At 41.3% G+C, this 13,603-nt stretch overlaps 1 protein-coding gene across 2 annotated transcripts in view; it reads left to right on the top strand.

Annotated features, from left to right (window-relative positions):
• LOC113637235 (E3 ubiquitin-protein ligase RNF43) overlaps positions 1 to 13,493 on the top strand; it is a 93,570-nt gene extending 80,077 nt beyond the window's left edge. Inside the window, exons 3-9 of one of the 2 annotated variants that reach the window (XM_027137781.2) lie at positions 5,211 to 5,285; positions 5,372 to 5,503; positions 5,855 to 5,956; positions 7,486 to 7,659; positions 7,853 to 7,955; positions 8,816 to 10,270; positions 10,456 to 13,493. In XM_027137781.2, the coding sequence (XP_026993582.1) occupies positions 5,211 to 5,285; positions 5,372 to 5,503; positions 5,855 to 5,956; positions 7,486 to 7,659; positions 7,853 to 7,955; positions 8,816 to 10,270; positions 10,456 to 10,481 (2,067 nt within the window). In that variant the 3' untranslated portion in view covers positions 10,482 to 13,493. Of the gene's footprint in view, positions 1 to 5,210; positions 5,286 to 5,371; positions 5,504 to 5,854; positions 5,957 to 7,485; positions 7,660 to 7,852; positions 7,956 to 8,812; positions 10,271 to 10,455 lie in introns of both variants that reach the window. The other variant, XM_047809282.1, reaches the window with a different exon arrangement.
• The last annotated feature ends 110 nt before the right edge of the window (positions 13,494 to 13,603 follow it).

The following is a 13,603-nucleotide window of genomic DNA, read 5'->3' as shown; positions in this document are numbered from 1 at the left end:
GCAGTTTTGTGGTAATTGTTAGTATATTTCTATGATGTGTGTAGATGTAGGTGTGTGAGCTTCTCTGCAGTTTAAGAAGTCATCTAGAGAACAGTACTAGCAGTGTATTGTGAGTGTGTGTGTGTGTGTGTGTGTGTGTGTGTGTGTGTGTGTGTGTGTGTGTGTGTGTGTGTGTGTGTGAGGAAGGGAGGGAGGAAGGTCTCAGCACTCCCTGGTTTTATCTACCTCGTCACCAACGGCAACTCTTTGATGTTTGCTAAAGTGCCGATAGCCTATCAGATGACTGCGGCCTTTTTCTGTCGCCTTGTACTTTGCATTTCAAATCTGTGTCAGTGTAGAGGCCGAGAGAGCACGAACAGGTGTGAGTAGAGAAAGAGAGAGAGAGAGAGAGAGAGAGAGAGAGAGAGAGAGAGAGAGAGAGAGAGAGAATGGAAAAGAAAGGCATGTACAGTAGTGAAAGGGATAATTATAGACATTAAAGGGTTAATCTGTATATCTGTCATTCGAACTCTCTCTCTCTCTTGCTTGAACACACACAAACATATAAGCAGGTGAACACACTGGTTTATCCTGCCTATGTGTGCATGTGTGTATGTCTACCTTTGTGTATACACACACACACACAGACACTGTCCACTTTAATAGGAATACCAGCTTATTTATGCGATAATTCTAATCAGCCAATCATGTGGCAGCAGCACCATGTATTAGATCATGTATATATCTTCGTCATCTGGCCAGAAGCCTATTTGAATGTTCACATGAAACATTAGAATGGAGGAAAATGTTACTCTGACCTTGGCATGGTTGTTGATGCCAGAAAGGTTTGGTCTAGTTTGAGTATTTCAGTAACTGCTGAGTTTCTTTGATTTTTTCATGCAAGAAGAAAAAATGTGGGGTGAAAAAAATGGTGGAAAATAAAAGCAAAAAAAAAAACTATCCAGTGAGTGTTAGTTCTCCAAGTGGGAAGAGCTTGATGATATGAGAGAGGTCAGAGGATAACTGCCAGGTTCAACTGATTGAACCATTCGTTGAGGTAAATGGGCTACAACAGTTGAAGAGCACATTGGGTTACAATCCAAAGCAGAGGCTTAGTGAAACGGGGCAATTGAAGATAAAAAAGGTTGCCTGGTCTTTTTGCAATCCGCAATTATCCAGTTTTTGGTGAAACACAATATAGCCTCCAATGCATCCAAGCTGGCTGAAATTTCTTTGTTATTGGACAGTATGATCTCCAGTAGAGTCTAATAATGTGTGTGTGTGTGTGTGTGTGTGTGTGTGTGTGTGTGTGTGTGTGTGTGTGTGTGTGTGTGTGTGTGTGTGTGTATAAAACAGCACACTTGGACTATTAAGGGAAATAACAGGGCTGTTGATCCCTTTCCTGCTTTTGAAGAGGGGCCTAGTCACCCAACAGCCCTGTTATTACCCTCTATAACACACCCTCCACCCATCTCTCTCTTCTGCTGTCTTAGCCGAGGCGTCGTCGGGCTTCAGAGTCAAGCTATGCACACTCTGAGAGAGCAGAGCTCAGGAAAATCACACACCACTTCACACATTATTCTTCCAGTTTGGGTAGGAGAAAGCAAGCGTGTGTGAGGGATTTAGACCATTTACACAGGGCAGTTTGCTTTAGATTGCCCAGAAATAACTACAGACAAGCCACAGAACATTCCAGTGACTGTAAAACAATCTCTCTCTCTCACACACACACACACACACACACACACACACACACACACACACACACACACACACACACACACACACACACACACACACACACAGACAGTGTACAGACCTGAACTAAGCTACTGTTATACTAAAATGTAACATATAATGTTGCTGAATTCCTGAATTAGATTTTTCAGAAGGTGTTTGTATGGTGGAAACTCCACATAATCTAAGGCTAATAAACAGATATTAAAAAATATGGTTTTATTTATCACATGGGAGAGTTCCTGTAAGACTGTAAAGAGGTGTTTATTTGAACAATTATGGAAGATTTGTCCATATATGTGTGTGTGTGTGTGTGTGTGTGTGTGTGTGTGTGTGTGTGTGTGTGTGTGTGTGTGTGTGTGTGTGTGTGTGTAACTCAGGGAACAGCTACGCTTTTCCAACCTTCAATAATAATAATAATTCCATAACAATTGTCCAGGCTTTGTTTTCTTCTACATAAGCCTGTCTGTGACCCTCCAGTTTTTTTTTTTATTTTAAAGTATAAAATAAAAAGTCATTTTCCATAAAAAATAACTGAATATAAATATAAGAAACTACTGTCAGGAGTTATGCAACAGGTTAAGTTTTATTCGCCAATTCCTTGAGCAAGTCCTTTATCCAGCAGAAGATCAGCTGGATTCTGGACTGGATTCTGCCTCTCCTGGAGATCGCTTTAGGTAGAAGTGTCTGACGACGTTTAAATGTAATGCCATGTAAGGATAATGTTTATTTTACTTGGAGTCATTTCTAGCTCTGAAATGTGCATGATTAATAGCACCATGTAATGAGGTGAATCATTGGGTTTGATCATTAAATGGTTTTTGCTGCTCCATCAGTAGAACATAAAACTGTGGTTGGAATCATGAAAGTTCTTCCTGTTCTGTGTGTGTGTGTGTGTGTGTGTGTGTGTGTGTGTGTGTGTGTGTGTGTGTGTGTGTGTGTGTGTGTGTGTGTGTGTGTGTGTGTGTGTAAATGCTGACGTCGTGCCCATCAGCCGACCCCCTCGTTGCTCAGAATTCAAGTTTCTTTTGGAATAAAACAAACTGAGCCAAAGTGAAGGCTGAAAATAGTGAAATGGTTCAACCACAAAAGTAAGTGACCAAATGTGAGTGGTTTCATCTGAAACAACGTTTTATACTCAGACCATTTCAGAGGACGGCTTACTGTGATTATGAATTACACTCAATATAATGTAATTCATTTTTGTTTATTTAACAAAAAATGTTGATGTGGTGAAGGGATTTTTGTTGGAAAATATTTATTTAACATTTATGGGTTTCAGTGCTTACGGTGAAAAGTGTTAAATGTTAAGAGAGAGAGAGAGAGAGAGAGAGAGAGAGAGAGAGAGAGAGAGAGAGAGAGAGAGAGAGAGAGAGAGCAGGAAAGAGAAGAGACAAACAGACAAAGAGAACCAGATAAAAACAGAGGAGACACAGAGAGAGAGAGAGAGAGAGAGAGAGAGAGAGAGAGAGAGAGAGAGAGAGATTTGTAGATTGTGGACGTTGCGCAGCAATAAATTGAACAATATTAGCGCCTGTTGTGTTGCGGTTCAGCATTGAATATCTTTGTCATGTCACACTCCACAGTGTTGCTTGATATGAGGTTCATATAAAAGTAGGCACTTTTACGAATTTGTAGATTTTTTTATAAGTATATATATTTTTCTCCTAGCCTAACAGGGGCAATTATTTCATAGAAAAATCCCCAAGTAAAAGTAAAATTTAAAGTATCAAACCCATTTCTGCCCTTAAGGTGCTATTTTCAACCACTAAAATTCTGTGTAAGCTTTTTTCCAACACAGCGAAAAACATCTCACACTGAAAGCAAACAGTGTTAAGACTCATTTTATATAAAAATTATTTATTTGTATAAACTGAAAATGAGAACATTTTATGCCATATTTCATTCCGCTGATGGTGTGGAACGCCAATGGACTGGTAAAAAGGCCTTGCTAAATATTGCTAATAAAACTAATTAATAAATTGCCACGTCTCATCCAAATTGGTAGACCTTAGAGACAGTTATAAAGGCAAAATATATTTTTTACACATTCATAAGGAAACAAACACATATTTGAAGTGATATAATTTTTTTTATTGTTTTCTCTATAATTATCTAAAGATTTAATCTGGAATATCAGTGATTAAGTCCAGAGGTGGTGTTAATAGTTCAGGTCCTGTGATCTCCTCGGGTCATGTAAATCATCTGCATGTAGTTCAGACTTCTGTGGTTGCCAAATCTTTCTTGAGTAGAAGTGTCAGAGACAGGGTTTTCCCTTAAAAGCACTTTCTTGCTTTTAAACTGGAAAAAAGAGGGATAGAAATTGTAGAATAAAAAGTAATGTAAAATGACGTAGCATGAAGCTAAAGACAAACTCCACCATGTGTTTTCATGTACTTCAGCTTCTGAACTGTTTTAACCCTATTACTAGCTATGAGTGAGGTCTTACAAGGACTTCTTTTTTTTTTTTTAAACAACTCAACTGCACTGACAATAGGGTTTTTGTTTTTGGTATCAGTTCAGTTTCTTTGTCTTTGTCTTCTTCATTTTCTCCTGGGTGTGTGAACACCTTTCACCATCTTCCTGTAACTGAAGGTACAAAAGCATTGTGAGAAACAACCGAACTCCAGGGTGTCGTGTACCTGAGCGTGCTTTTTTAAGACTATTTCAGAGGCAGACAGGATGGGGCGAGTGGGATATGGGGTGTGACAGTTGTCTACTGTGGAGAGAAGTGAGTGACTGTGTACTTGTAGTCACACTCAAGCGTTAGTTCAAGGCAGCGTGTTCATTAACCAGTGATTAATGATGTATACGCTGAGTGAGCATTTCACCTACATCATGTTTGCATTTTTTTGTTTTTTGTTTTTTACATTTCTATTGATCGGAAAGCAGGTGTGTGTTTGTATTGGCAGGGTTTTTTCTCCAGTCTTTGGCACACGTGCAAATTTTCACACTTTCTATGTTTTGTTTGAGGGTGTAGCTCTTTATTTTTTGAGTGGTCAGTGAAGGTATCCGGTATAACAAGGTTGAATGCTTCAACACACTAATACACCAGTACGCATAAACACACACACACACACACACACACACACACACACACACACACACACACACACACACACACACACACACATATACATAAAGACAATATATCACACACAAGGTCACTTGTAGCAGAAGGGTATGAGATTGCTTAATGACCAGACTGTGACAGTGCTGCAATGTTGTGTGATTACACTGCCATCTAGTGGCAAGAGTGATATTTAAACTCACCGCAGCTGCCAGGGTTCAGTTCCTTGGCAGAGATCAAACCCAGCACTAAGTGGTTAACTCCTAAGCCTAGATCAAATAGGAGGCTTTCATCAGTGAGGGCATCGAGTGTAAAACCTGTGCCAAAAATTCAAAATTGCGGATCGGACAAACCCCAAACAGGGAGCAGAAAAAGGACAACAGTATTAACTGATATTTTTTCTCTCCTTTCTTTTTTCTTTCAGGCTCGGCTAGCTCTAAACAGGGGAGCTCAGGCTGTCATTTTTGACATCACTGATGATCTTAAAGCTGCTATTGAGGTAATTGTGTGCATATGTGTGTGATAAAATGGGAGTAGAATAGATTGAATAGACAGAATGAATGACTTACACTCTTTTGCACACAGTTGAATTCTGGCATCTTGAAGAAGCCAGTGGTGATGGTGAAGGCAGCAGACGCTGAGGAGCTGATGGGACTGGTCAATAGGAACGAGGAGGCCAACGTCGAGATTAACATCATGATGGAGACACCAAAATGGGTGAGAACACACACACACAGAAGTGAAGTGACATACAGAATTTGTTCTTTGCATTTAAAGCATCCAAAGTGCACACACACACAGCAGTGAACACACACACACCGTGAACACACACCTTTTATGCTGCGGCGCCCGGGGAGCAGTTGGGGGTTTGGTGCCTTGCTCAAGGGCACCTCAGTTGTGGTATTGCCGGCCCGAGACTCAAACCCACAACCTTAGGGTTAGGAGTCAAACTCTCTAACCATTAGGCCACGACTTCCCCAGCCCACATTCCAAGATAAAAACCTATTGCCTGAGAATTGACTCAAAGAATGTTTCCTGTTTCACACGTTGCTTTCTCCTCCACTCTAGACTCCTTATGAAGTGGGAATCCTCTCGACAGTTGTCTTGGTTGTGCTCGCAATCGTTATGATCTTTGCCTTTCGCTCTCGCTGCAGGTCCAACAGAACTTGGGTAAGCCTTTCAGCCTTTTTATATCATATATTATAAGTCAGGTCGAATCCGAAGTCCTGGTAAAATTCTGGTGTTACCAAAGTCATAACCAAGTCAGATCCAAAATGCAAGTAAATTCCAGCATGATATCAAGTAGAATCCAAAGTTCCAAGTTAAATGCAATGTTGCTGTGTTGGCTGCTATTTTGGTCGCAGTTTTTTCACATGTTGCTTATTACTGTGGTCTCGCTTTATATATGGTTAATGTAGTCTCACTAAGTGAATACATTCCAAGATAAAAACCTATTGCGTTTTCATAGCATCCGCTTCTGTGGACAAATTGAGGTTCTCGTTGTATTCTCTTCACCAGAGAGGTTTGCCATATAGACCAGTGCATGATGCAGTGAAGTCTGGTTACACAGTACAGTGCAGCTATATGCAAACAGCTCCATCTGCCCCACTGTGTTTAGCCAATTGCTGACAGCGTACTGAAATTTGTCGTAACCAAATGTCCATGTAAATGTCATAAAAACACCCACCATTGTCAAGCAGAACGTGGTGATGTGGCAGCAGGCAGCTACAAAATTTGCAAGTGTACATGCACTATAACAACTTTGGTATTTTTATTAGACTTTGATTTGTAAATCAGATTTTCTTTTGATTTACACTTCAGAGTAAGGCTAAAATCAACTTAAGCATATAACTAAGAATTTGAGGGGTAAGTATCTAAAGGCGGGGTGCACGATGTTTGAAAGCCAATGTTGACATGTTTGAAATCACATAAACAAACACGCCCCTTAATTTTGTGTCATCACCAAATTTGTGTCACCCCTGTTTTGATAGCTCCGCCCCACACATACATACGTAACCCAGGAGGAACCTGCTGGGGCAGCTGGCCGAGGGGATATTTTTTCAATACATGAACACAATGAGTAATACTATGGTAATACAAACGTGTTTTTGAACTACTGTGTGTTGTACCGTGAAAGATTTAGCTCCGTTTCACGCGGAAGACGACGTTCAACACCTAGAACCCGAGGCAGAGGTAACGGCAGAGGCTAATGTCAGACATGCGCACTGAACACTCTCTCCGCCGCATATTGACAAGACACGCCCCTTTCTGCTCATTGGCTACACGTTTGTTTTGTTACTCAGTTTTTCTGAAGCATTTTTCAAACATCGTGCACTCCGCCTTTATGGAGCTAACATGAACAAGTACATCTAAAAACCATTGACAAGAATGATTATAATTATAGTCAGAATTATAGAAACTTCTCTTTGTAAATATGAAGTAAATTAGGTATGTAATTATACGTCCCAATCCTGGGGGTCACCAAACTCAAGAAGAGATTTAACCATGTTAGTGCATTTGTTCATATTGATAGCAAGATCTATTCCACAATTCCATTGCTTTTTTCTGTTATCCATGTGATGACCTGAATCACAGTGACATCTCTTTTATTTTTTTATTTACATGTTCCCTTTTGTAATAACGTACGGTGATATGACACCACAGATCAAATCCTTGTTGCTTTCCCTCCCGGTTTCCAGGACTCTGTGCACCAGCAGACCATGCGGGCCATTAGCAGGCTGGAAACACGTACCTACAGCTCTCAGGGCTGCTCAGGAGGATCCCATCATCCACGTGGTGGCCGAGGATCAAACAGCAGCTCCAACTCGGGCCCTATGTGTGCCATCTGCCTCGAGGAATTCCTGGATGGACAGGTGAGGAGAGAAATAAAGAAAGAAAGCAGGAAATGGAACCTAGCCTATCCTAGTAGTAGCAGGATGTGATATTATAGAATGCAATCCATGAGAACTTAGTTAGCATAAAGCAAACAGGTTTTGTTTTTTGCAAAATAATTGGATAGCCATTTCTGAAAAGTTTTTTCATGTTTCTTTTCTCCTCCTTTTGCAGGACCTGAGGGTCATCTCATGTGCGCATGAGTTCCATAAGGAGTGTGTGGACCCATGGTTGCTTCAGCACCGGACCTGTCCTCTCTGCATGCACAACATAATGGGTAAACAGCACCAGATAAACTCATAAAGAAATTAGAAGCCTTATTCAGCTCCTGTTACCACCTGACAAATGGAAATAATCTAAATATGATTAATGAGAGGGGGGCACAGTGGCTTAGTGGTGCGCACATTTGCCTCACACCTCCAGGGTTGGGGGTTTGATTCCCGCCTCCGCCTTGTGTGTGCGGAGTTTGCATGTTCTCCCCGTGCCTCGGGGGTTTCCTCCGGGTACTCCGGTTTCCTCCCCCGGTCCAAAGACATGCATGGTATGTTGATTGGCATCTCTGGAAAATTGTCCGTAGTGTGTGAGTGTGTGAGTGAATGAGACTGTGTGTGTGTGCGCCCTGTGATGGGTTGGCACTCCGTCCAGGGTGTATCCTGCCTCGATGCCCGATGCCGCCTGAGATAGGCACAGGCTCCCCGTGACCCGAGAAGTTCGGATAAGCGGTAGAAAATGAATGAATGAACGAATGAATGATTGATGAGCAGTATACCAGTATTGTTGACACATCTGACTATGTTATGTTAAAATCTAATTTCAATCACAGTTGAGCAAAATTGAAGGAGGTTTAAGAGGGAGAGCACAATATGTCAACATTATCAAAACAATTTTTGGAACCATGCTGTTCATCGCCCCAGTTCAGTAGATTTGTAGATTGTGTGCCATGGTGTAATTAAGATGGTGGTCCTGTGGTGGCCCAACAGCTTAATACAACATTTTTTGTTGTTTTTTTTTTTCTATAATTTGTCACCTAGCTGAAATAGGACAACACAGTGTAGTGGCATATCTTGTATTTTCTAGAAGAGTAAAGAGGGAACGGTTCTTGAATCTTTGCTATACTTCTGCATTTCTTTCTAGCAGGTGTAGAGCCAAGTAGTCGTCCGCCTCAGCGAGTCCTGGGACATCCGCTGCCAGAGCTCAGCCAGGCATTCCTTCACACCCACCCACAGCAATACACAGGTCCTCACTCTTTCTCCCAGCACCCCATTCCCTTCTCCCTCCGACCCAATTACCCCCGCACACTGTCAGGGCCCTATCCTCAGCTGGGCGCCTACGGTGGCTCGCCACCCTACCACACTCGCTTATTGAGCACCAGCTGCAGCTATCATCTTGCGCCGGATGGGCACCGTGCCCGACCTCGACACAGCTGCCGTAATGTTGGGCACCACTACACATCACAGCGTCGTCCATGCCACCACTGCCATGCCAACCGGACGCGACATCAAAACCACCATCAAAACCAGCGCCACGGAGCTTCTCAAGGGCGCCAGGATGAGGGCAGCTGCTCAGGAGCCAGTTATGGCACAGAACGCAGTGGCTACTTCCCTGATGGACCGGGCAGTGACTCAAGCTCGGGCCCATGCCACGGCTCATCCAGTGACTCAGTGCTTAACTGCACTGATGTAAGTCTGCAAGGTGTTTACGGCAGCTGCTCCACCTTTCGTAGTTCACTCAGCAGTGAGTACGACCCATTTGTATACCACAGTGCCGGTTCTGAAGGTCCGACAGGTAGTACCAGGCCCCGATCTCTAGATTCAGGAGTTAATCAGACTAGTGGTGGGCTTGGATTCGAAGAACCACAGCAGCAACAGGCTGTATTCAGCCATGTGCATTACCATAGACACAGACACCACTATTACGATGAGGGCGAGCCCAGTCAAGGACCAGGAAGAGGTTCTGATGAGGAGCAAGGAACTTCAGGAGTAGCAGCAGGCAATTCACCCATGAGTAAGGACTCAACTCTATGTCAGGGGGCACATATTGCCTGCCATTGCCCCAAAACAGATACAATAGACAGGTGTGGACCTCCTGGTGGAGTGGAGGATCGGGAAGCAGCAGCTCCTCCATCCCCTACTTCCTCCTTACCTGGCACCTCAGTGCTAATCTCTGCACCAGCCTGCTGCCACCCAGGGCACCAGCACTGCCAAAAAAACACCAGCTGCAGTCTGGAAGCTTCTGCCCCACCTATGCCAGCTGTGCACTTCCATCAGAGAGTGGATCTACAGGACGATTGCAGCATCCACATCCACTATGGGCAAAGTCCTGCAGGTTACTGCTGCCCCTCTCCCCTGGGTGCAGCATCTACACTTCTGCCTGTACCTGTAATCCTGGACTCGAGTGGGCTGGCAGAGTGGCCCTGCTGCAGGGGGGCACGAAGGGGGTGGCAAAAGCAGGTGCAACAGGCTCACTCTGAGCCACAGCTAATGGGGACAGGCACTCTTTTGGACACACCTCTGTGCAGAGGGCATCACAGTGCCGGGCATGAGTTGCCCACAGAAATTTGTCTCTACTGCCAAAGTGTACGCAATAATCAGGGTGAGTTCATTGTGTCTAAACACCAGAAACATTTTAGCGATTTAATTTACATTATTCTCAAGTAATATTATGCACATGATGAGTAAAATATAGCAACTGGCTGACCTGCATGTAAGACCGTGGAATCATCTGGATCTCGTTTTATTCTCAGATTCATTTTATTCTCTCTTTATTTCTTTGTGTAGGATCAGAGGAAGAGTCTGGTGTTTGAGAACTTTCTCCATCCCCCAAACCTCACGCTGCTACACAAGAGCCGAAATGGACAAACGAATCGGCCGTCTCTCCCTCTCTCTATCTCTCGCTCACTCACTCACTCACTTTTTTCACAGTCTTCCAAATAATTCCACATCTCAAGACAGGCATCATATTTCAACATCTCTCACTTCCCAAAATTGTTCTGTAACTAACGTCTGACGCTTTTAGAAATAACGGTTCCTCATGGGTTCTTTGGATGGTTAAAAGTGTCAATTTTTCTCCAAGAGGCAAATAAAAACAACCCTTTAGGGCGCTAGATGGAACTTTTTTCCAAGAGTACAGCGGTATGTCAGTTCAAATTCAATTCCAGCAATTGATGATCACAATCGATGATAATTGGTACTACTGATGTATTCCATACTCATAACCCACAATCTGAATCTGTTATTTTAAAGGTTTTTTTTTAATTATTATTTCTCGGTCAGGTCTACCATGCATCACTCAGTTGGTTAGACCTTAAAAAAAAAACGGTGAAAGTGATTCATCTTGCAGTGTTTTGTTTTGTTTTATTTTTCTTTTAGAATCCATTCAGTATGTTCATTTAAAAAAGAAAAAAAAAATCAATCAATCAAGTCCCAGAAATCCTTAGTTACCTCCATGCGTCACTGCAAGCTGGGGTAGCAAAAACAGGCCCCCTTTTCATCTTTATCTTCAAAAATGCTTCACTATACACTGTAGTGATCCATTTTGGTCATAACAGTATTCCAGGGTAGTGAAGATAAAAGAATACCCATGTTGATTACTAGTAAAATAATATTCTTAACCCCCATATGACTTAATACCCTGTCTGCTACTTAGAACTACAAATTAGACCCAGCGGCTCTCTTTTACTCGTCTGATCTTATCGTTGCAGAACACTGAACACACCCAAACATATGATATCATCGATCAGAATGGAAGGCGTGCATGATTGCGGTTAGAATGTCATTTGAAACGATGATGTCACTCATTGTTCGTGCTGCACGTGAAATAAGTGCCTGCCTATCTTTCTCTCTCTCTATTTCTCTCTCTCTCTCTCTCTCTCTCTCTCTCTCTCTCTCTCTCTCTCTCTCTCTCTCTTTTCTCCAGCCTACCTCAGATAACCAATCAGAAATGTCCTGTTCACATCACGGTACTTCAAAAGTAGTAAACCTCTTGCCTGGCACCCTCTCTGTTTACTTTAGATAAGTGAGAGATAGGGTGCTTTACATAATCTGTCCTCAAAAAAAAAAGGATCACTGACTGTTTGGAGGTCATTTAGGTTTTGGGTCTTGTGCTTCATTTGAGAAAGGCAGCTGTCGTTGTTTGTGTCATGGTTTTTCGTTTGTCTGTTCGTTGTGTCCTTTTTTTGTTTCCTCAGATAAAAAGAAGCGAACTGACTGAAAACTTTAGGGTTGGCAAGGATTTCAGAACCTACATTTGGTCATTTTTCAAGCTTCTTGTCATTTAGCTTGGGCTGAGTAAGCACCAGATTACCCATGAGTACATGCTTTTACCTCTGACCCTTTACCTCGTGTATGACTCACGCGTATCCTTACGGATACGGATCATTTCAAAAATGGTGGTCAGCCTGCAAGCTTGCCAAAGGTGCCTCTTTTTTTTAGACTTTGCTGCAAGATTTTCAACGTTTTCCTTACTTAAAAATTGCCGTACTCAATGTTCCTTCGGAAGTCGGTATGCTTTATCCTCAGAAATATTTTACAGTATATTCACTTTGGAATATATCAACAGCACATTGCAATCACTATGCATTTTCAGAACCAGTAGGCAATTGTCTAAAGACAGCTAATAAAGCATGCCTTTATATAATAAATATAGAAGGAAATACTGGCAACTGTCAAACGATCAATTTATATACTATGGATTTGATCTTGTAATTATATTATGATTCTAATCTGGCATGTCTTTACTACCGTTGCCTCTGTGGTTTGGACCTGTACATTTTCCCATGCTACATTTTTTTATTTTCTTCTTTCAAGGTCAGACTGGCTAGAAGGGAAAAATAATAATAAATCATGACTTCGCCAAATCACAAACACATTGTAGAATAGAGGGAGACGTCAACTCATCAGAGCAAAATGTTGTGTATAGATTAACCATGGAATTAAATCTTGAGGATTTTTTTTTTTTTGTAATAAATAAATGAAACCACTATTGATCCTATACATTTCAGCTGGTGATGCTTAGAGAGTGACTGAATTAAACCAAAGTTCATGATTAAACCGCAAAAGAATACGAGACAGCCGTCTATTCGATTGTCAGACTTTAGTCTTTTGCTTGTCACATGCATTCATGTCGATAAATCTTTCTTTGTGCCTTGATTAATTACCATGAACCTGCCTTACAGAAGACCTGCTTTGCACTTCTGAATTGCCTTTATGAACGTTCTTTCATTCTTTGTCTTAAATTTAGAATTTCACATGCAGCACTTTGGAAAAATGTTTAAAGAAATGTAAGAGTGAAACCTAAAGCAAAACAAGCTAAGCATTATGTAGCTACCAGTACTGGGAAACATCATAGAAATCAATGAATTGTCAATGAACACTAAGGGTGAATTTATCTCCTTTTGTTTATTTTTTTTACTTTCGTTTATTTGCTCTCTTTTCTGACGGCGAATGAGTTGAAACTGCCTTTTCAATCGAGCAAACTCCCTCCAGAAAACCGAAGGGATATGCCAGTATATTTTCAATATTTTGTGTAAAAAAAAAAACAGAAAGAAAAAAACATTAATGAGATAAAGTGTTGTATTTTATATATAATAGACATTTTTTATATAATAAAAAAATTTCAATATGATAATGTCACTAATATATTTATTTACTAATATATTTATCCAGTTTGTCCAGGTTTAAGAAAATGAAAAATGTCGTTTCTTCCCATTTTTTTTTTTTTTTTTTTTTTTTGGGAATTTTATCTTTATGAAACTTATGACTGCCACAATAGATGTATCCACTTAGCATCATTCCAATTATATGCCAATAAATTATTTTTAAATAAAAAGATGCAACATGTGCTATTGATAATTTATTTGACAGTTTGTGCTTGGCCAGATGCATGTTGTACTGAACTATGAGAGAAGAGATTCTTACTAAACTTAAA

This window comes from Tachysurus fulvidraco, chromosome 26 (genome assembly GCF_022655615.1).
Source record: "Tachysurus fulvidraco isolate hzauxx_2018 chromosome 26, HZAU_PFXX_2.0, whole genome shotgun sequence".
NCBI lineage: Eukaryota > Metazoa > Chordata > Actinopteri > Siluriformes > Bagridae > Tachysurus > Tachysurus fulvidraco.
Note: the sequence above shows the minus strand (reverse complement) of the source record. Positions and strands in the feature narration are given on the sequence as shown.